Consider the following 23618-nt stretch of genomic DNA (forward strand, 5'->3'; position numbering starts at 1 on the left):
TCGAGAATCGCCACTATCTTTCATCTATCAGCATGTGAACTAAGAAGCATACGTGAAATGTGATACATAATATTGTAACAAAGAACAAAAGGATCTCGATACAATGATGCAACTCATCCAATATCTCTTTCCGACCTTCAACTTCCCATCCAGAAACCAACCAAGTGATCCACATATTGTACATGTGAGCCGATTGTAGCATACTGTGAATCCCAATTTTCATTTAATGGAAAGTAAACAAATAACATAGGGTAGTGTGGATGTCATCAAGTAAATACTATAGAGGAATAGCATTGTAATGTATGCGTGCATTGTATTCTTGGTTGCCGCCGTCATAAACATCTTTATCCATGATTGCAAAATCGTTGTTGCGTGATTTGACAAGTATTCCAATGTCATCCATGGCTGTAAAACACCTTTCAAGTATATGACGCCCCTCGTCAATGCCATCCAATCCACCATCATCCTCAGCTGTACCCACGTGATATGATCCATCGTTCCTGCTGACGGCACGACAAGTAACCAAAGCAACATTCCAGGATTTCTTTCTCATCACCGCACTTGACTGCATCCCTCCATCCATATTCCATAACCATTGCAAATCCAATACGTTGGTTGAAAAGAGCCATGTGATCGCTGCATGCTTCCTTTTCCATCCGGCTGTTGATCCATCCCTTTCTAACTCATCTCCCATCGCTGCTCAACCAGGCAAAAGTTGCTTGTATTGCGGCGTACTTGATAGCTGATATGGCATCATCCATTGGTATTCGTATGTATCAAAGCAGGTTGCTGTACGTAGATTACGCTGCTTCTATACAATGGCTATCCGCTGTTCATGCAAAAAAAGGGGTGCAAGGCATGTTGCTGCAAGTAGACTGAGACAATGAAGTAAAGACCTTGCTAACGGCAACTGCTGTTACGTTTGGTCGTGGTAGTAGAGTGACAAGGTTGCAAATGCTGTTTGAACCAATGGAGTAAAGACCTCGCTAATAGAAACTGCTGGAATGAATGCTGTTACGCTTGATCGTGTGTAGAGGAGTGTGCAAGAGCGTGTGTTGTGTCAAGAGACTCGTGTGTTGTAGAAGAGTGATAAGAAGGCTGTGTACTCGCCATGCACTTGCCAATCAGTCCAACACAATCGAATCAAGGCAACTGTACGATTGACATGATGGGTTGAAGCGGGACAATCGTTCGCAGGTGGTAGTTGTATACTTGAATGGAGCAACAGTTGAGAAAGGGAGGAAGAGGGAAGAGCTGGGAGTGGAAGAAGTGGAAATTGAATAGGTCGGACACCTCTTGTGTGTATGCATGCACACTGTACATTCAAACTTTGATATTGAGATTGCCCCTCTCGAACCTGAAACTTTCACACAAGGTGCTCTGGGATATGCTGATCAGTATTGTTTTAAAAAAGACCTTGTGTTCATTTAAAAATATGGAATTGGAGGGTACAATGTGGGATTTACGATGGAGATCGGAAAGCAGGTCAGCGCCGGTTTCATGATTTATCGAAATAGTATGTATTACCTTGGGATTCCCCACCTCGAACATGAAACTTTGTCAGAAGGTTCGCTGGGACCAGCTGATCAACTTCATTCAATTAAAAACTGTAGGCTTCATTGTGAAGATTCAAACTGCGGGGTGGTCCAAACGGTGGATGATGGGAACAAAAGAGCGGACGGCCCACCACCCCGAAGTTGTCCACTCCCAACTTGAAAATTGGTCAGCAGGGTGCTCTCGAGCATGCTGATCATCTTTTTCTAATAAAGACCTCACGCTTCATTTGAAAATTTGGAATGGGAGCGTCCAGAAGTTTGAAAGACGGAGACATTCGCAGGGTCTGCGATTCATTAATTTTCATGTTTGCTGTTCCAGCGTAGCTCAGTCAAATCGGCTCGGATCAAGAAGCTTGAATGATGGAAATGCTCGGCTGGAGCAGGAGAATCGTTCACATGAAGTGGATTTGGCAAAAAAAAAAGACGAATTGGAGGAAGGGGCTATTAGCTATCAGTTTATGAGCTATGATCATAGTATGTATTATCATGCATTGATCCTTTCCAGTGCCACCCAATGATCTGTGTTACACAAAGAAGCCCGTCTGCATCATTTGCTCTATCAGGGCTACCTACATGACAACGAACAAAAATCACTTTCCAAAAATCACTTTCCATATAGCATCACACTTACGGCATAGGTAAAACATAAAGGTGCCTGTATCTCTAAACTTTACAATCAAACATGGGCTCTTTAATAGATCAACGTGCTCGTCGGGGTCAGAAGAATCTTGTGTCAAAGTATGAAGTTGATCGTGGGCAATCCCAGATTTCGCAATGTCGCCACCAGCCAAACTGGATCCAGGGGTCAACCTCTTCGACGACGACGACCAAAAAATATTTTTTGGGCTGTTTGCGATATTGAACGCGAAACTTTCACACAAGATGCTGTTGGCCAAGCCAAGCCCATTGCTCTAATAAAACCCCCACGTTTCATTGTAAAGTTTGGAGATACAGGCACCTTTAGGTTTGTAAGCGTGATGCTATATGAAGAGTGGTCTTTGTTCATTGTCAAGTCGCTGGACCCTGGCAGAGCAAAAGATGCAGAGGGACCTCTTTGTGTAACTCAGCTACTTTGCATGACTGGAAGGATGGAAAGATGATACTATATACTGTTGACAAAAGCCCGTACATTGCGAGCTAACAGCCATTACTTCACAATAGCCACTGTTGTCCACTCTAGGACATGTGGGCGATTCTCCTGCTTCAGACATTCATTTCCATGATTAGATTATGTTGATCCGAGTTGATTTGACCGAGATACAGCCAAAGAGGGATTACATCAATCCACACATCTAACCATGCTCTATGTTGCTCAACTGAAGTAACCTTGTATGAGCGTAGCTCAGCCAAATCAACTCGGATCAACATAATCCAATCATGGACATGAATGTCTGAAGCAGGAGCATCGTTCCACTGTCATAGAATGGGCAACATTGCTGATTGTGAGGAAATGGCTGTTAGCTCGCAATGTATGGGATATTGTCAATAGTATACAGTATCATCCTTCCATCTTTCTAGTCATGCAAAGTAGCTGAGTTACACAAAGAGGTCCCTCTGCGTCTTTTGCTCTGCCAGGGTCCAGCTACTTGACAATGAACAAAGACCACTCTTCATATAGCATCACGCTTACAGCATAGTGAAAACATAAAGACGCCTGTATCTCCAAACTTTACAATGAAACGTGCGGTTTTTAATAGAGCAATGGGCTCAGCTTGGCCAACAGCACCTTGTGTGAAAGTTTCGCGTTCAATGTCGCAAACAGCCCAAAAAATATTTTTTGGTCGTCGTCGTCGAAGAGGTTGACCCCTGGATCCAGTTTGGCTGGTGGCGACATTGCGAAATCTGGGATTGCCCACGATCAACTTCATACTTTGACACAAGATTCCTCTGACCCCGACGAGCACGTTGATCTATTAAAGAGCCCACGTTTGATTGTAAAGTTTGGAGATACTGGCACCTTTATGTTTTACATATGCTGTAAGGGTGATGCTATATGAGAAGTGGTCTTTGTTTAATGTAAAGTAGCCAGAACCTGAGAGAGCAAACGACGCACAGGGACGTGTTTGTGTAACTGAGCCAGACTCGAAGGGTCAATCTTATTGGTGAAGAAATGCATGATTGATCCTTCCCCTGCCTTCCCATAGTAAGGTCCGCCTGTGATAGCTCGTTGTATAGAATGATTCGCTCTTAGATAAGGATGCATGCGGTAGCGTTAGCTGAAAGCTGTCATAGATAAGCATGGCTTGTTCATGTGCTTGTGGCATATTGTATAGCAGTTCATTCTTCCTTGGATATAAAGCATTAAGCTCACAATGAACACCATGCCCGGTAACAAGCAAATGTTGGGCATCATCACTCTCAGATCAGTTATCTTTGCAATATAAGCATTAGTGTTTACTATCAGCATGTGAACTAGAAAGCTTTAGTGAAGTCATAAAATGTTGTGGCAAAAGAACAAAAGCATCGCGATACGGCAATGTAAATGATCCAACCTCGCCTTCCAACCTTCTATTTCTATTCCCTCTTTCGAACCAGAAACCAACCAAGTGATCCACATCTTGCCCATACGAGCTGATAGCATGGTACCCCAAATAGTATGCTCAATCCAATTTTCATTCAATCACAAAGTTGAAGAATAGCCTATAGTAGTGTGGGTGTCTATCAAGTAAATCTGGTGAAGGAACAGTCTTGCAAATTGAATAAGATACGGATGAATCACATCGAGGCGACAGGGATAATGTTGTCATTGCATTCTTGGTTGCTGCCATCATAATCATTCTTCCTCCATGATTGCAAAATAGCTGCTGCATGCATTGAATCGAGTACTCCAATATCATCCATCCATGGCTGTACAACACCATAAGCCCTTTGTCAATTCCATCCAATCCATCATCATCCTTCGCCGTATCCACGTGATAAGATTCATCAGTCCTGCTGGCGACGCGTCAAGTAACCAAAGCAACATCCCATGATTCACCATCACTGCACTTGATTGTATCCCTCCATCCATAACCATTGCAAATCCAATTGTCGGTTGAAAAGGGCCATGTGATCGCTGCATGCTTCCTTCTCCATCCAGCTGTTGATCTCTCTCTTTTTCATGATCATCGCTGCTCAACTAGGTGAAGAGTTGTTTGTGTTGTGGTGTACTTGATAGCTGATATGGATCATCCATTGGTATCCGTATGTATCAAAGCAGGTTGTTGTACGTAAATAGAGTTGCTTCTATACACTGGCTATCTGCTGTTACGTTTGGTCGTGGCAGAGGTGTGCAAGAGAGCTTGTGTTGTAGTAGAATGACAGGGTTGCGAATGCTGTTTGACACAATGCAGTAAAGACCTTGCTAATGGCAGCTGCTGCTACGATGAGTTGTGGCAAAGGAATGTGCAAGACAGTGTGTATAGCATCAAGGAAGGCGCGTGTTGTAGCAGCAGAGTGACTAGAAGGCTGTGTACACGACATGCACTTGCCATTAAGTCAAAGGCAATCGGATCAAGACAATTGTAGGATTGACATGATGGGTTGAAACAGGACAATCGTTCGCAGGTGGTAATTGTGCTTGAATGGGGCAACAGTTGAGAATGGGAGGAAGGGCAAATACAAGCGGGAGTGGAAGAAGTGGAAATTTAAGTAGGCTGAGCTGTTGGACACCTCTTGTATAAATGCATGAACACTGTACATTCATATTAAGATTGCCCCTCTCGAACCTCAAACTTTCACACAAGGTGCTCCTAGTGATGCTGATCAATGTTGTTCTCATAAACACACCACGCTTCATTATGAAAGATTTTGAATGGCAACGTCCAAATGTATGGACGAGAACATACACAAATAGGGTCAGCCCTCCCCATCTCAAACATAAAACTTGGTCAGAAGGTGTTGTCGAGCACGTTGGTCAACTTTGAAAATCTGTAGAAACAGATACCTTTATGCTTTCCCTATGCTGTAAGTGTGATGCTATATGAAAAGTGGTCTTTGTTCATTGCCAACTAGCTAGATCCTACAGAGCCAAAGATGCAGAGGGGCGTTTTTGTATAACATAGCTTGAAGGTAGGACTTGAAGGGATCCTATTGGTGGTGGAATGCTGTCATGCTATACCCGCCTTTCCCGCAGCCATGCTTTTGGTGGTCGGAGACAGTGGTACAGGTATTGTTGTTCTTCCCTGGTACAATCCACGCAAGTCATTCTTTTCTTTCTAACAACCCAAACTTGGTTAATCTGCTTACCCGCCTTGGGGAAGGAAATAAACAACTCCAACGAATGATTGTGATGGGAATTTGTGGTTTGGTGCAATCATGGACCTTGCCTATGTGTTGGCTAGCTGCAATTACATGGATTGGAAACAGTATACCCAAGCGAGGAGAGCGTGAACATGCTGAAAAACTCAATGAGATGAATCCTATCCACTTTTATTATGATCAATTGTGTACTTTAATGACAAGAATAACGATGTAATCGGTTAAATAGTGGGAAGGGAAATGATCACGAGCCATTGTTGTACATCACTGTGTATGGTTATGTAAGGAGGTATTTACATTCGATACTCTTATTAAGCTAGCTGCAGATTGTAGTTTGTGGCTGCTGGTTGAAGGCTATGGTGCATATGGAGCATATGCATTTCCTCCGTTGTCACTCTGTCGTTCTTAATTGCAGCAACATCATCCTGGCTAAAAGGAAGATTATTCTTATGCGAAGGATGATAATTCTCCGAAGGATAGCTTTTCCTGTATTGCCGGTGTTGCACATATTTATGCCGTGAAGATTATGGGCTTGGGATGTTTCCCACTGTTGCTATGGTAAACGAACCACAAGGATTGGTTGCTGGGAGGGTTCGGGATGAGGATAACGACATTCGATAATTCCTGGTAAAGGAGAGCGCGGGTAGGTAACCGAGCGAATTCGATTTGTGGGGAAAACATGTGTCACAGGGTTGATGCGATCGCAGCGTGTACAAAATGGGTAATACCTGTACGAGAATGGGAAAGAAGGTTTCCCTGGCTACAGACACAAAATAGTAAAGAAACGCCGTCAGCAATAAGGGTGAGCTAGACCCTGAAGTCTCTTTATGTGCGTGTAAGCGACACGCATATGGTGTATGTGAATGGTTTAGGCATGAAAGATGCTGCTCTATTTCAAAGGTAATCGCGTATGATACAACAACATTGAAGCCAACTAGCAGCTTCTGGTATCCATATACCGTTATGGGATGTAGACATAGGCTTACAGGAATGACATTTGTAAGGTGGCGAGAGTGTTCAGTGGGAAATTGCTTGTGGCACGTTAATGCTTGTGGAACCATGGTGTGTATATGCGTATGTAATCAACATCTTTCCGCTTTATTCGCATGCACAAAAACACAACGCCAAAGTATAAAAGTGTTTGGGTATTTTCAAATAGCAACGCTGTAAATCTTTGGATACAGCAAATTAAACCATGCGTGTACCTTCTCTTGCAGCAATTTCTATGTCGATCCTGGCGTCGATGGCTCTGGCAGCCCCGAGATCATCCAATCTACTCACATGGGATGAAGCTTACGCCAAAGCCGAAGCATTGGTTGCCAAAATGACGCTTGAAGATAGAGTAGGACTAGTCACAGGTGAAGGTTGGGAAAAAACTCTTTGCGTTGGCAATACAAAGGCTGTAGAAGACCCTGCGTTTCCTTCACTTTGTCTTGAAGATGGTCCTCTTGGTGTACGTTTCGCCGACAACGTTACTGCTGGCTTATCTGGAATCACCGCAGCTGCTACATTCGATCGTGAACTCCTCTACAAGCGTGGTAGCTATATGGGTCGTGAATTTTATCTCAAGGGTGCCCATATGGCCCTTGGGTAAGTAATGCAAACAATGAATGCCATGCATGAATGACTTATTCTCCTTTTCCAAAGACCATGCGTCGACATTATGAGAGCTCCAGCTGGTGGTCGGTAAGTGATTTATCGGATAATGCAACCATAACGCTTATGCTTACCTTGGTGTTGTATAGTGGATGGGAAGGATTTGGTGAAGATCCATACCTACAAGGTGTAGCTGGTTCTGAAACCGTCAAGGGCATTCAAGATCAGAACGTGGTATGTGCCTGACATTGAGAATTACCATGAAGTGGCAAAAACATAACGAATTGCTTTTTTTCTTTGCAAATCAGATTGCTGTCGCCAAGCACTTTGTCCTTAACAACCAGGAAACGAATCGAAAGAACGTAAGTATTATCAGCTACCGCTATCTACTTTACTCATGTCTTGCTTTGCACCTTTCAAGTCAAGCTCCAATGTTGATGATAGAACGCTTCACGAAATTTACGTTTGGCCTTATGCAAGAATGGTGGAAGCGGGTATTGGTGGTGTCATGTGCAGCTATAATCAGATCGATGGTAAGATTTACGACCTATTAACAAGTCATCAATGTTCGCTAATAAGTAATGGTTGCCTTTTAGGAACATGGGCTTGTGAAGATGAATACACCATGAACACCGTTCTCAAGCAACAGCTCGGATTCCGAGGCCTTGTCATGACTGATTGGGGTGCTCAAATGTCTGGTATCCCTTCAGCATTGGCAGGATTGGATATGACAATGCCGGTTCGTTTATTTTCTTTGTCGTTGCGCTTACTACTTGCATACATTATGCTCACATCAAATGATACTTTCATAGGGTGACATTGTAATGGGCGACGGCTACTCATGGTGGGGTCCCAATTTGACAAAATATGTGAATGATGGTGATGTACCAGAAGACCGTGTAAGTATTACTCAATGCAGGGAAAGGATTTGATGCAAAGTTTGAGCCTCTTGTGTGCTATTCATGATCGCAAACTCAAAGGTGGACGAATGCAATAATGCACCAAGACACTAAGAGCTCATTGATTGATGCTCATTGTATCATTGGATTGTTCACCTTCACTTGCGAAAATGCCTTCACATCATATGCCCAAGCAGCTTCACTTAGCAATCCCTTTTTACCCATTCTCATGATGCAACGATTTTAACATGAGATTTATTATTCAGGTCACTGACATGGCTACTCGAATTACGGCTGCATGGTACAAGATGGGTCAAGACAAGGTATTTATCATCATACACAAGATAAGGAGGAACGTATCCATAACAATCTTTTGCGTCCTTAGGATTTCCCTGAGACTACCATTCGTGCATTCGACCGTGATTCTGCACCTGAAGTCCTTGTTGATGCTGACAAGCAGCATGCAAAGATTGTCCGTGAAATGGGAGCTGCCGCTGCTGTACTCCTCACCAATGATGGCGCTCTTCCCCTTTCGGATGACTTGAAAAAGATTGCCATTGTTGGTAGTGATGCCGGTCCCATCCCTATGTAAGTCTACTTATGCAACATGACTTTTTGGGATGCTTACCTTCTTCATTGTTATTGTAGGGGTCTAAATAACTGCAGCGATCAAGCATGCGGAGCTGGTACATTGGCAATGGGATGGGGTTCAGGCACAGCGGACTTCCCTTATTTGATCACCGTATGTGTATACAAAGAGCATGCTTTCATTGTTAGCTCACATTAATTTGTACCATTGTCTTATTAGCCATATGATGGTATCAAATCTCGTGCTGGTGATGATGTCGATATTGTGCACACTTATGATGACTGGGATCTTGAGAAGGCCAAGGACATTAGCAAGGACGCTGATGTTGCTATTGTCTTTTCGAACGCTGCCTCTGGTGAAGAATACCTTGAAGTTGATGGCAATGTTGGTGATCGCAAGAATCTCACGTTATGGCACAATGGTGATAACCTCATTCAAGCTGTTGCTGATGCCAACGAGAACACTGTGGTCGTAATTCATGCTGTTGGACCTGTACTTATGCCTTGGATCGATCATCCCAATATCAAGGCTGTCGTCTGGCCTGGTCTTCCTGGTCAAGAAAGTGGCAACTCCCTTGCTGATGTACTCTTTGGTGATGTGAATCCTTCTGGACGATTGCCTTTTACTATTGCCGAAAAGGAGGAAGACTACGCTGCTCACATTGACCCCAACTTTGACGTAAGCTTTGGTTGCATACCTTTTCTTTATGGGATGAGGATCATATAATGGGTGCTAACATGGTGTGTGTGTGATAGATTGAATACACCGAGAAACTCGAGGTTGGCTACAAACATTTTGATGCCAATGACATTGAGCCCTTGTTTGCATTCGGCCACGGCTTGTCTTATAGCAAATTCGAATACAGCCAACTCAAGATCAACGCACACAAGAAGGCCAAGAAGGGTGGTGTATTGGCTACCGCCACTGTTACCGTATCCAACGAAGGTGATCGTGATGGTGCTGAGATTCCTCAAGCCTACATTGGTTTCCCTGAATCGGCTGGTGAGCCACCCAAGCTCCTACGTGGATTTGAAAAGGTGTTCCTCAAGAAGGGCAAGAAGGCCAAGGTTACCTTTGAATTCACAGAGATGGATTTGAGCACCTTTGATCCCGAATCCCAGCAGTGGAATGTGGCATCAGGTGACTTCACTGTTTATGTTGGTGCAAGCAGCCGTGACATTCGTCAAACTGGCACCTTTACCTTGTAAACAAGCATCGAGGCAAAGATACTTATTAGCTGACTGGTTCACATCATCTTGAAAACAAGCCTTTTCCTTGATTACACACCTCCTATAAATAAATTCAGCCATTTGCTATGGCCGTTTGACCTTGACGGTGATATTTAAAGGCGCAATTCTGATAAATGATGTACTTTCTAATGACGGCATTCGTTGATGACAATGGCTTTCTATGACTAAGAAAAGTAGACATATTAGTAATAATGGACGGCAGTGGTACGCTATACTCACTATGTACATCACAACATTCGCTCCCAATCTTTTCCAGTCTTCCCACAGCTTAACTCCATGGTGGGAAAAATCGGCGAAATGTAATGGGTGGGTAGCTTTTTGCAATGATACCAGCAGCAAACGTCGTATCCATTAGTAATCGACTTCATGTAGTGATTTGTCATTGATGGGCAATGTTGATACAGCCCATGTAGTCAAAATCAAGGAACATGCCAACATTTGAAACAAATGGCCTGATCGGGCATGTATTCAAGCTTTACCTAATCAAGCTACCTGGTGTCAGATTGGGGTAGCTGCCAACATAATTGAGACAGGGTTCACTTACGCCTACAATGGCATTCAGCCTTTGGAGACCATTTGATTTGATCATAGCCTATTGTATCATGTATGAGCATGCTTCATAGAAGGCCGTGTAGTATGTGCATTACCAAATCAAGTTTGTAATGATAAGATGAGTCAAATCGATTGGGTTCCGGAAACGCGGACGTATGATGTATTGTGTCTCTATATCCACAATCTTCCCAGGCCACCCCACAAGTCTCTGGAAATGTGGAGGGCATGGTGACACGAATGTGACATATCGAGTTAAATTGTAACGATTTCAGCATTTTCCCATTGTACATCAGCCAATCGCTTGCTGACCGAAAAATGACAGCAAACTGATCCCAAGGCGGGCTATGGAAAGAAGCTGGAAACCTCCACCATTTGTCTCTTACGATGGTAGCTTCTCACGCACAAAACTTAAACCGCCAAAGATGATCCGACGATAAGTTGAAGGCGGGGAGAATGGGGAAGAAGAATTAGCGCGGCAAAACATATATAAAAGCAAAGGCGATCATGATTGCCATTGACATTGTATACAGCAATTTGATATTCCAATATGTATTTTTCACTTGGAAAAGTCGCTTTGATCACACTATTGGCAGGATTAACCAATGCTGCACCACAAGGCCATGCGGATCACAAAAAGTTGTTGTCCTGGGATGAAGCATACAGCAAGGCGGAGGCACTTGTAAGCAAAATGTCGCTCGAGGACAAGGTTGGCATGGCAACGGGCGTTGGCTTTGGCGAATCGAACTGTGTAGGCAATACCCATACTAGCAATTCAACCGATTTCCCTTCTCTTTGTCTTCAAGATGGACCCTTGGGTATTCGATTAGCTGACAATGTCACTGCTGGTCCTGCTGGTATCACAACGGCTTCCACCTTTGATCGAGATCTCATTCTCAAGCGAGCTCAATACCTTGGAAAGGAGTCCTATGGCAAGGGTGTCAATTTTCTGCTTGGGTATGTATGGTATACATGCATGTCGTAATGCTTGTCAATTTACTAATAGGATGCGTACCTTTTTCTTTGGGATTTAGACCTTGCCTTGACATCTACCGTGGTCCATATGCTGGTCGAGGCTGGGAAGCATTTGGTGAAGATCCTTACTTGCAAGGTGTTGCTGGTGCATTGACAGTGAAGGGTATCCAAAGCGAGGGTGTGGTAAGCAATGACGTTCACTTTTTGTCTTTGACCAATGCCGCAATATGATCCATGATGATAACGTTGATACCTTTTCCTTTAGATTGCAACTGCCAAGCATTTCCTCTTGAACAACCAAGAGCTTAATCGAACAACGGTAAATAGCAATCATTGATTCATTGCATCAAATGCTTAACCATTAATTTAACATAGTCCTCGTCCAATATCGATGATCGAACTCTGCGTGAAGTTTACCTTTGGCCTTATGCTCGCGTTGTGGAAGAAGATGTAGGCTCGGTGATGTGCTCATACAATCGCATCAATCATACGTATGCTTGTGAGAATGAATACACAATCGAAACCATCCTCAAAGGCGAGTTGGGATTCCAAGGTGCAGTCCAAACTGATTGGTTTGCTCACATGGAGACCGTGCAATCTGCCAAGGCAGGTGTTGATATCGCGATGCCGGCAAGTATTATTTCTCCTTGTTTAATGAGTATATCATCATCATAAGCTAACCATTGTGCACCTTTTATTTTTGCAGGGTGACATTGAGGCAGGATCTCACACCTCGTATTGGGGAGCAAACTTGACACAAGCCGTCAAGGATGGCAAAGTCAGCGAAGACAGGGCAAGTAGCAATCAACTAATTCTATGTTTGCAAATAAGCTCATGTATCTTTATATAGGTAACCAATATGGCTACACGTATTGCTGCAGCATGGTACAAGGTATGTTTCATATTCCTATTCTAATCGATGCAAGGTTTATTGACTTTTACAATAGATGGGACAAGATAAGGATTTCCCGGAAACTACGCTCCGCAGCTTCAATCGAGAAGAGGCTTCAACGGTGGTTGTGTCGGATGATCATGCCAAGATTGTTCGTGAATTGGGTGCTGCTGCTGTTGTGCTGCTTGAAAATGATGACAACATCTTGCCTTTGAGTGAAGAAAAGCTTTCCAAGATCGCTCTTATCGGCAGTGATGCAGGACCAAGCCCAGAGTAAGTACAACAATGAATCAACACGTGGTCATACATATACTTACTTTGTGCTATAGCGGCCTCAATACGTGCGAATACCAAGGCTGTGATAATGGTACATTGGCAATGGGCTGGGGTTCTGGTACAGCTGATTTCCCTTATCTTGTCACGGTATGTTGTTGCTGCATTGTAGCTCCTTTTGTGTTGTGGCTCTTCCTCATTGTCATTCTCCACCACTACATACATAGCCCAAGCAAGGCATTGAGAAGCAAGCAGGCGACTCCATCGACATTACATACACCTACGATGACTGGGATCTTGTCAAGGCTGCCAATGTCGCAAGTGACGCCGATGTCGCCATTGTATTCTCAAACTCGGATTCTGGTGAGGAAATTGCTGTAGTTGACGGCAACGCTGGTGATCGCAACAACCTCTCTTTGTGGCACAATGGTGATGAGCTGGTTCGTAGACCTATATTAAATGTGCTACCACGTTGTTGTTTCTCACGTGGTATCTTGTAGATCAAAGCAGTGGCTGATGCCAACAAGAACACTGTCGTTGTTATCCATGCTGTTGGACCTGTGCTTATGCCATGGATCGATCATCCCAATATCAAAGCTGTCGTCTGGCCTGGTCTTCCTGGTCAAGAAAGTGGCAACTCCCTTGCTGATGTGCTCTTCGGTAAGGTGAATCCCAGTGGAAGACTCCCATACACCATTGCGAAGAAGGAAGAAGATTACAACGTCAAGATATCAAAGGAAGCCGATGTATGTATACCCGTGGATGCATCACGTGACATCTTCAAGCTTACCAACACCCCTCTCTTTACGCTATTTGTTATAGATCGATTACACTGAAAAGCTCGAAGTCGGCTACAAGCATTTCGATGCCAACAACATTGAGCCACTTTACGAATTTGGCTATGGTTTGTCATACACCTCGTTCAAGTACACCGATCTCAAGGTCAAGACTACCAAGAAGGAGGATGCATTGGTCAAGGCTACCATTACAGTGGACAACGTTGGTGATGTGGATGGTGCAGAGGTGGTGCAAGCATACATTGGCTTTCCTGAATCGGCTGGTGAACCCCCCAAGCTCCTACGTGGATTCGAAAAGGTGTTTATCAAGAAGGGCAAAAAGAGCAAGGTCTCATTCACTTTTGGTAAGACCGAGTTGAGCATTTGGGATCAAGAGTGGACTGTGCCATCGGGCGAGTATAAGCTCTACATTGGTGCAAGCAGCCGTGATATTCGTCAAACCGCCACCTTCTCGTTGTAAATTTCAGTAATGATATGTAGACAAAGCAAAGACCCATACCTCTTATTGAATAAAGTAGTAGTAGAATCGTATTAGTTATTACTATATGCAAGCAAGTGTGGGATACGTTGAATGTTGCTTTTGCTTTAGTGCATTGTAACGGCTCATCGGCTACTGTCGGATTTGATTTGGTGCATCAGCTGGCTCATTAATCGTGCTCTTGTGCAACTCTGCAATGCATGACAACTAAGATTAACGTAGGCTTGTGCCTCGATGGCAAGGAGAGAAGGTTTTCTTTTGGTCACGAGGACCTGGTGGACCTTACCATGTGTGAAGATAGTGCTGCTTTTTGCTCTTCCAAAACCATGGTGTGAGATGACATCTATGCACGCTTTATTCAAGCTTTCATGCTCATTTGTTTTGTTTTCAGCAATCGCAATTGCTGATTGGCGATTTGATACAAACATAAACAAGCATGAAAATGCGTTGTCTACAATGACTATTGCTTCGTTTACTTGGGCTCTAAGCCAACGTCAACATGTCCATGACAATGCCTGGTGATGATGGTGCATGTTAAACCCTTCTCCGAGCTACCGGAAATGATGACCATGCCAAGATGTTGTAAGGGTATACACAAGATGGGGCTATCGACACAAGCAAGGATCTCTTTTGGCAAGACCCTTGGGGCTTGCTGAGGAGGGATAAAGAATGGACCGTGCCATCGGGAGCACATAACCCTATTTGGATGACGTCCGCAACGAAAAGCCACCTTTTCACTCTGTCAAGCTCCACTCTGTAAACTATAAAAAACAAAAAAGAATGTGTGGTATCCAATCAGAATCGGCGCATTTATTTTCAATGAGCTCTAAAGGGAGAAGGGAAGAGGTGGGGGAAGGTAACACAAATATCGAGAGATCGGAATCAAAGTCTCTTATGGGATACATGCCGGGCTCTCGAAACACTACTTGTTATTGCGATTCGTGGAAGGTGTCCTCACACAAGATTGACATTTATGGTTCGTGCTCAAGCGGGAAAATGTGGGGAAATGATGATCCCTTGGTTGATATAGAGATAAAAGTGGGAAACACTATATCTCTCTCTTGCAAGAAGTGTCGGAGTATCTGAATACCAAGGAGTATAGGTGGCAATGATGAATGCGCGCCGCAGCTTTCATTGATCCGACAATCACAGACTTCTTTGTGTATGGGAATTGGTTCACACGGCACATCAAACACTGCCCACATGGTCCTGTTACTGTTACCAACATTCCATTAGGGATCGACTTGTGGATGTTTGGACCATTCTCACACACTCATTTGAGACAAGGTGTTAAACATGATGAAGCCCCGCTTATTGCAAATACCTCGTGCATGCCAAAAGCAAGGAGAGAAATACCGCTGCGCTCAGGTGTGAAAAAGTGTGGGGTAAGATCTTATCTTTTATCAAGTAATGGTATCAAAGTAGATATTGAAACACAACAACACACACACGCACACTTCTTGAGTCTGGCCATCCATGCAAAGGAAATTGTTTTAGCGACATCAATGCACCAATCAAACGGTGACTGAAAGACAATGACATTTTAATTGTGGGGGGAGAGGAATGATGCTATTGATACATTGATTTTGACATATCAAGTAGTGTCATTGGTTCTATCTTTGTTATCGACCATGATCGACCATGATCTAGCGTGTGTCGCAGTATTCACAACTCAGCAAAGGACTAATCTTGGCGATCTCGACAAGAGCGAAATGAGCAATGGTGCGAATGGAGCAGTGTTAAAAGGTACGTTAGGTAGCTTTGTAATGATATGAGAGACTGATAATAAAACCTGGGGTAACGCATGATTGATATGAAGCCAAGAAACACAAAGGGTGATTGGGATGGGTGCTACAACTGCATTGAACGAATATACCGCACCTCTTTTGGTTATTCCCCCATCCAGAGAGACCCACCATTACCCGCCGCTTCCTCTTCTCCGCTTTATTAACCCGCCCATTTATATTTTTTCTTTCTCAGGCATCATCGTCCTTCTTCTTCTTCATCTTTGCATGCTCTCTCAATCCAACAAGTCTTCCAGTATCACCATCCCTCACGAACCAACAATGTATTTGAAACCAGAGAAGGAACCCAAGACCGTTTGCTCCAACTGTGCCACATCAACAACTCCTTTATGGCGACGCAACCCTGCAGGCCAACCACTTTGCAATGCTTGTGGTCTTTTCCTTAAGCTTCATGGTGTCGTGCGTCCCTTGAGTCTTAAGACCGATGTCATCAAGAAGAGAAATAGAAGTGGAAGCATTCAAGGCACATCAACCACTGGCACTAGCCCAAGCATTACCATTGGAAGCAGGTCAAACAGCATTAGTTTCAGCACCAGCAGCACTAGTCCTTCCACAACCAGCTTTAGAAACGATCGAAACATGATTGGTAGTGGCAGGTCTAGCCCAACAACTATTGCACCTGCTATGCTTCACAACAACAACAACACAATCAACGACAATGATAATTTCAGCAGCTTAAGCAACAAACGGGCGAGACTTGATAGTGGTCCTGCTGCAGTGGTGATTGCAGCTGATATGGAGGATGATCTGGTATGGATGCAACAACCTGGAGATGGTTTTCGGAACGTGTTGCTTGCCAAGCAACGACAACAACAAGAGCAACAAGCAGCAGCTGCTTCCATGCTTTTGGGTCTTTCACCTGAACAATGGCAACAATTGATCATGTTACAACAAACAAGTGCCGCCCTCGCAACGCCCACATCTCCCTCTACCGCCACACCTCTTCACTGGGGCTAAATCCATCTTGAACCAAAACAGCCATGTGACCCCATCCTCAATTCCATTTATGCGTGCGAGATGCCGCTGCCATATCCCAACGTCCTTCTCACACTCACATTCACACACACATTCCAGCACACCCATTTTGATTTTGCTATCTTTATGTTTTATCTCCTCCCGCCTCAACCCATTATTTACCGCATTGTATATTTCATTCTTCCTCCTCGTGACTTTAATCAAGCAATCAATCAGCCATTCCACCTACACACCCACCTATTGGGATTACTCAAGCCATGCAAATTAGTATACAACATTCATGCCAACCAATCTATATGTCTAGTCTAGTTTAGTTTTGATTTCTTATTTCCTTGTATAAAACCATGTTGATCTTTTCCTTTCATATCCAAATCTAACTACCATGAGCAATTACTGAGTTGGCTGTCACGTTTCACAAGGATACCCCGCACGAGCCAGATGATTGTTTTATCAAAAAAATTTCACTTTGTTACATTTATATAACTTTTCATAGAGGGTGGAACGAAAGGAACTATGGGTATACACATCAGAGAAGGAGAGGATAAAAGAGGGGGTGTGTGATAATGAATAAGAGGGAGATGTGATATCGAGGATCATCATGCAATATTGGCCAATGTTCGCAAAAGGTTCAAGAGAGCTGCTTGTTCAGCGTCACGTTTCTTTGCACCTTGTCCACCAGATGATACAGAATGCTCACCACAAATCAGAGAGCAGGTTCCAATGAATATCTTGTTGTGAGGTGGCCCTGAAGATACGTAATCAAACTTGTAATCCAGAGCATCCTTGAGTGGTTGTAAAAGTGATAAGAATCCTGTTTTCGGGTTTGAAGCTTGCACTGGATCGTTGAGGATCTTATGGATGCGGTTGATGTCAACAATGTCGCGTATGATATCGATCGATGGCCGAGGTTGACCATCATCATCTGTCAATTGCGCAGCCACAACAGGAGGTGTAGGAGGTACTCGCATTTCGTTGGAGGTGGGTGGTGATGATCGCATGCGTTTATTTTCTTGTTGTTGTTGCTGCTGTTGTTGTAGTCGCTGTCGTCGTCGTTGCTCCTCTTGTTGCCTTTGTTCCATGGTCATTTTTGGAAAGCCATCCAAGAGCACCTCCATCATACGTGCATCGTATTCATCCATATCCATATCATCCGTAGGCCTCTTCTCGGGAATGTGAATGGCACACAATGATGGGTCACCAGGGATCGGATTATACCACTCTATCGATGGCGGTGGCGTGGATACTGCTGTTGGTTCATGGTAATATTCACTTTCATCAATGACAAGCACCGTTGGAGTCGTAGCCAATGTTGGATCTATTTCCTCGGGCATCGCTTCTTGATGACTTGCTTTGTGATCAGGTCGCTTTTCATAGTACTGAAGGATATCATGGACGACCAAACTACGTGCACCTTTCTTGTTGCTTGCATAGCGAGAATGGGAAAACCAAGGTGATCCTTTCGTCAATCGGTATATGATCTGACATCCCCACTCTTTGGCGCGGCCTGGTAGTTCACGCTCCATAAAACTCTGATTGTATTCGCCTTCCCGAATCAAGAATGCAAAGACCTCATTCACTGTTTGCTTTTGAGCACTATGACGTCGTGGTGTTTTGATGGGCCGTTGATGCTTTGGAATATTGGTTGTATCAATGGGTGTCAAGACGCCATCATCGGTAGGTGGAAGTAGACCAAGTGAAGTGCGTACTTTACGAGGAAGCTGTTTCAACAATGCAGATCCTTGTTCTTGAAGAGCCGTTGATACGATGGTCGTGACACCCCATGGTCCAAGTTGGCTGTGGGCGATCACCCTGAAACAATCATAAATGCAGCTTGTGTCAATCAATCACCCCTTTTAAGTGGCTGCTTATAACAACCCACTTACCCCAATAGCCGATCCACAATCCGTTTGAGTGATATATCCTCGGTGCCGGATAGATGATATCTTTGCGCAATAACGTGGAAGAGAGCACCATGGTTGGCAAACAACAGCCGTCGCATTTGTTCAAGTATGTCACCTTGGCAGTGCTCGCCATACGCTTGTACAAGACCTTCACTCACAGCATAATAAAGAACGCCTTGGCCAAGGAACTCATAATGCTAAGACAAACAATGGAACAAGATCCCTTCGTGTTAGATTCCCTATACTACTTGTGTCATTGTGTGTATGTATACCTTTGCTTGGGAATCGTTGCAATACTCTTCGGCACAAAAGGCTTGAATATGGCTCTGCTCTTCGACAGGAACTCCTCTCACAACAGCTACTTGTTGCACGACGTTGCAAATGCACTCTTGAAGGGATTGCATTGACGAATGGAGGGATACTTGGAGGTGCGTAAACGCGTGTTTGTAAGAAGGAGAAAGAGAAAGCTGTGTCAAAAATGTACGACGTCCCTGTTGAAGCGCGCACGCGTGTTGATCTCCTACTTTTCAGACCGGGAATTCAATCCCCAAAATGATACATAGAGCAAACAATGATGAACAATGATGGCCATTGATTGTTTCAAAATAAAAGCACTATTGCAATGAGTATCCTAGTTCTCTAAAACAATGTGGTATCTAGCTTTTGTCATCTCGTATGACTCGCACAGCCCTTCATAGGATGACACTTGCTATGTAATCCAAGGCTTCAAACCTGTGCCGGCTGCAAATTATGTAACATTTCTTCAATACCCTTGGACTTCCAATGAAACTACCAGCGATGGTGACTTGTCTTATAGGTAGCAAACTTGCAGGGATAGCATCAAGAGGTTGCTATGGCAATGCAACCATAATGAAATGGCCGTTGAAAGCGATGTTGGAAAGGACAAAGACTCCAATCAAAGTTGTCGTTGCCAAGTTCCAACGAGCTTTTTCAAGCTTTTGACGTCGCTGGATACAACATCTCCATCACGACCCAAAGCCTTAGCATCTTCACGTATACGATCCGAGCTTGAAAGCGCAACCACTTTAGCAGCCATGGCCTTGGCAATCCTCCTACGTTGCAAATACCTGGAGTCCCAGGGATATGATTCACCTGATAATCTACTTTCAGTATAAGCAGTATCAGGCACAAGAAGCGATCATCAAGAGCAATCTCGCTTCCTGCAATCTCCCCTTGCTGCATTATCATATGCATTGTACATGTTCGCTGTAGTAAATCAGTATCCATATAAAGCCAGGTGATTTGAAGCTCCCCAATAAATGCATGTCTTCTTCCTTTCATATCCTGTTAACCTCAATATGACAACTTCTTCACTGGTATTGGTTTCTATTTCTGACACGGCACGGCACACAACCACGTCAAGACATGCGGCTTTCCTTTCCTCTCCTGTCATTTCTATTCATCGTGTGCACCATTGACCACTCGCAAAGGAAAGGCGATCCCTGACAACAACCAAGGGCGATCTTTGGAACATTGACTTTCCAAGCCAATGCTGAGAGAGGTAGCCATTCAATGGACCGATTGACTCTTCGAGCTGTTCTTTCAACACTATTCTAATACTCTTTTCATCATTTGAAGATGCCTAACACCATTCTGGGGCTGCTCTTGACGTTAACGACCATGCATCATCATCGCGTAAGCCCTTGTATGTTATATACGCTATTGAAAGTTTATTCTCATATCAATCATACTAAGCTTATATTGATGTATTCCAAATAGCTGAAAGCACGCATGACGAGGTTTTGTGGTACCTTCACCGGATTTATGGAGACTCTTTTCGACCATTCATGCAGCTTTCACAACGACAATTCCGCTTATCAGCAAATATCAACAAGTGGCAACACATGAGCAGCAATGGAGATCTCTTTTACCGAAAGCCGTTTACATCGTCACTATGGGGGAGCTATGTTAGCTGGAAACATTCACGCGTGTGACCTATGCTTATCGATTATGAAGATGTCAACGGCTTCTCTTTTGAAACGAGCACTTACACAGCCATCCTCGAACAACGTCTTATGGTGGAACTCGAGGACAGCAAATGATTTGATTGATGCCATTGCTGGATGACCTTGTCTATCTCATACCTGATTTATGGATGCTCAATCAATCACATCAAGGCTTCCTGTGAAGGCTCCCCGATCAATCTATCATCTCATCACCATTCTCAACATACATTGTATCACTGTTTGTGGCTACAAAGATACCCACGCCCACCGTGCAGATATAAACAAGGTGGATGTTGTCGCCCATCACTTCTTCCCATCATATCCCTCTTTGATTGCTGGCATCGTCAAAAGCCCTTGGTAAGTGCCATCGTGGATTTTTGTAGCCCGTGTGAAGGATCTATGTACTCATATTTGTGATGGTCTTTAGTCTTTCATTGTTATCCTACTTCCATTGTCTTTGTTGTCATTGTGTTATTTGGCTCTTTTATCAAGGTAAAATCGTGATAATCTCGTTTTATGAAGCACATACTCACAAAGTCTCTGATGTAGTTACCTCTCGAGATGCATCTGCAAAGTTGGGTTTGGTGACATATTGTACGACAGCCAGCATGGAGCTGATACCCCATCTATAATCGCTACCGTGTATCGGACCATGGACATGTACGGCTTGATACCGACGGCTCACTAATTGCCTGCCATCTTGAACATGGCTATCCTCAAGTAAAGCTCTACCATGTGGGTCTGCAAACATACAAGAGGGGATAGGTGCATCGACTTGCGGCTATGGCGTTTGTTGAAGGAAAGGATTGATGGCGCGAACACCGTGGATCATTTGGACAACGATAGGCAACACAACTTGTATAGCAAACTGATTTACGTCAATTATCCCTCACGCTGGTGACCTCATTTGTTTATGACTCTTACCAAGACGAAAGCTACAGCTTTATTCAAGACACTCGCAACCCAACCACGCCTTGTCGGATCCAGCTAACGAGTTGAGGATCGTGAATCATATTTTGCGCAATGAAGAATTACATGCCAAATGGGTGCCAAAAGAAGAAGGTGACTTTGACCTATTTTTCTTCCCATGGCTGAAAGGTGCCTACAAGATACGGATCAATGGTGCATAAAGTTTTGCGCCTTATTACACTGGACGATTGGACAACCTGCACGTGGCAGTGAATTCACAAGCACAACGTACGAGCGACATTACTTATCGGCTGGCCAACACTTTGAACGATCAATGGCACTTTTGAATTATTGTGACGACGACGACAATGGTGATGACGAGGGTGAACAACATTTTGATGGCCAACACGTATTACAAGAGATGCATCCAAAATGTCGGCTGGCCAATACAACACATTGTTATCATGCTATGAACAACAGGGCCATACAGCCCACACGGCGGAATTGATTTATGGTCGCCATAGCAACGTGCCTTCACAAGTCCCATCAGACAAGTTTGAACAGTTTTCATCACACGTCTTTATTTTGGCACAGTATCATCGATATACTTGATGCGCCACGTATGCAACAACATCAACAGGACAACACTCGACCTAGCAATCGAGCCAATAGCCTATGTGCAGATTATATCACACGAGATGCAGCTACCCGCGTAGGCGCTCAACTTGTACCTGTGATTGGATCTATCCAAAGAGTCGCCAATGCGTATACAACAGCAGTGGATATCACCACCCAAATGGCAGGCAAAATGGCTACTCATACTGTAAAGATGGCGACATGGATGCAGACTTCAAATGAGAAAAATACAGCAACCCATCAACAATTGTAACGCACCTTGGATCAGCTTCAGCTTGCCTATGAACGTAATCAACGACAAATGGATGAAATGATGTCAGTCGCACGCAATACCATTGGTGATAACAACAACAATGAGACATACATGGCAGCATCGGTTGAAATTGGACGACGATCTTCTTCCTCAAGTCAATCAACATACACCTTCCACCAATAACACCATTCCCACCAACACCAACTATTGAAGATGCGCCACGACAATAACAATTCACAATGACTCCCATCAATGACTTGATTACACCTATCAACAACAATGGATCACAGGATTACTGGATTATGTGAGAATGTTGAATCACAAGGGACTTTGTGGCGTCGTGCAGTAATGCAATGTCTTGCTGCTTTACATGGACCAAACGCGCAATCTCGATCTCCACAGCAATATCAAGCCATCTACCATTCTTATTCGGCACAACCAATGCTTTTATCGTTATGCCAACTGGTACCGGCAAGAGTGACGTCTTTTTCGCACCATGCATGCTCCCACACACCAATCAACATCGTAATGTTATCTGGTTTTTGGACGAGCACGAGACTTGAATATCAATAATGTATACAGTTGGCTGGCAAACTCCACAGCCTTCTTCATCTCAAGTCCACCAAACTCCACAGCCGTCATCATCGCAGCCCCACCCTCCACATCCACAATTACGTTTACGGCAACATGCTCCACAGTATCAAGTGAATGTTTCTTCTTATCGTCGTCAAGATGAAGATCTCGCGTTCGTAGGAGTCGATTATGGATTCCACACTCTAGCAACCTCAGTACCAATGACCGAGGAGACCGTGCGTTACCACCTCAAGTCGTTGAACAACGCCATGTCGTGTACGAAGGACGAGAGCGAATGATGACAATCCAACGGAACATTCGCTGATTCTATCTATCATCCAGCAACGAGATTAAAACCATTCCCTTGATAGCTTATTTGCTTCCCATTTTCAATTTCCAAAACTTGCATGACGAGAATTAAATGACAGCTGTGTGAACCCTTTTACAATGATAAAGCTGCATCTACGATAGCAAACAATGAAGGTTATTGATTGTTTCAAAATAAA

The 23618-nt window shown here is 43.9% G+C and overlaps 6 protein-coding genes across 6 annotated transcripts; 5 read left to right on the forward strand and 1 right to left on the reverse strand.

The window, feature by feature from the left end:
• Positions 1-7020: 7020 nt before the first annotated feature.
• O0I10_000063 (uncharacterized protein) lies at positions 7021-10087 on the forward strand (the record flags this gene model as incomplete). Its single annotated transcript, XM_058480178.1, has 12 exons — positions 7021-7385; positions 7443-7481; positions 7541-7625; positions 7700-7753; positions 7813-7924; positions 7988-8130; positions 8204-8290; positions 8557-8613; positions 8676-8878; positions 8939-9032; positions 9099-9557; positions 9635-10087. The coding sequence occupies 12 exons, from the start codon at positions 7021-7023 to the stop codon at positions 10085-10087; spliced, it is 2151 nt and encodes a 716-aa protein (XP_058348701.1).
• Positions 10088-11228: 1141 nt separating this feature from the next.
• On the forward strand, positions 11229-14075 carry O0I10_000064 (uncharacterized protein; the record flags this gene model as incomplete). Its single annotated transcript, XM_058480179.1, has 11 exons — positions 11229-11635; positions 11713-11836; positions 11919-11972; positions 12029-12283; positions 12360-12446; positions 12504-12545; positions 12601-12818; positions 12875-12968; positions 13046-13258; positions 13319-13564; positions 13641-14075. 11 exons carry the CDS (start codon positions 11229-11231, stop codon positions 14073-14075), a joined length of 2175 nt encoding a protein of 724 aa, XP_058348702.1.
• A 2030-nt stretch (positions 14076-16105) lies between these two features.
• On the forward strand, positions 16106-16855 carry O0I10_000065 (uncharacterized protein; the record flags this gene model as incomplete). The annotated part of the gene is made up of 1 exon (XM_058480180.1): positions 16106-16855. One exon carries the CDS (start codon positions 16106-16108, stop codon positions 16853-16855), a length of 750 nt encoding a protein of 249 aa, XP_058348703.1.
• A 614-nt stretch (positions 16856-17469) lies between these two features.
• Positions 17470-19178, reverse strand: O0I10_000066 (uncharacterized protein; the record flags this gene model as incomplete). Its single annotated transcript, XM_058480181.1, has 3 exons — positions 17470-18682; positions 18757-18971; positions 19047-19178. The coding sequence occupies 3 exons, from the start codon at positions 19176-19178 to the stop codon at positions 17470-17472; spliced, it is 1560 nt and encodes a 519-aa protein (XP_058348704.1).
• A 2650-nt stretch (positions 19179-21828) lies between these two features.
• O0I10_000067 (uncharacterized protein) lies at positions 21829-22539 on the forward strand (the record flags this gene model as incomplete). Its single annotated transcript, XM_058480182.1, has 2 exons — positions 21829-22108; positions 22175-22539. 2 exons carry the CDS (start codon positions 21829-21831, stop codon positions 22537-22539), a joined length of 645 nt encoding a protein of 214 aa, XP_058348705.1.
• A 572-nt stretch (positions 22540-23111) lies between these two features.
• O0I10_000068 (uncharacterized protein) lies at positions 23112-23411 on the forward strand (the record flags this gene model as incomplete). Its single annotated transcript, XM_058480183.1, has 1 exon — positions 23112-23411. The coding sequence occupies one exon, from the start codon at positions 23112-23114 to the stop codon at positions 23409-23411; it is 300 nt and encodes a 99-aa protein (XP_058348706.1).
• Positions 23412-23618: the final 207 nt, after the last annotated feature.

This window comes from Lichtheimia ornata (genome assembly GCF_029851405.1).
Source record: "Lichtheimia ornata isolate CBS 291.66 chromosome Unknown scaffold00001, whole genome shotgun sequence".
NCBI classification, from domain to species: Eukaryota; Fungi; Mucoromycota; class Mucoromycetes; order Mucorales; family Lichtheimiaceae; genus Lichtheimia; species Lichtheimia ornata.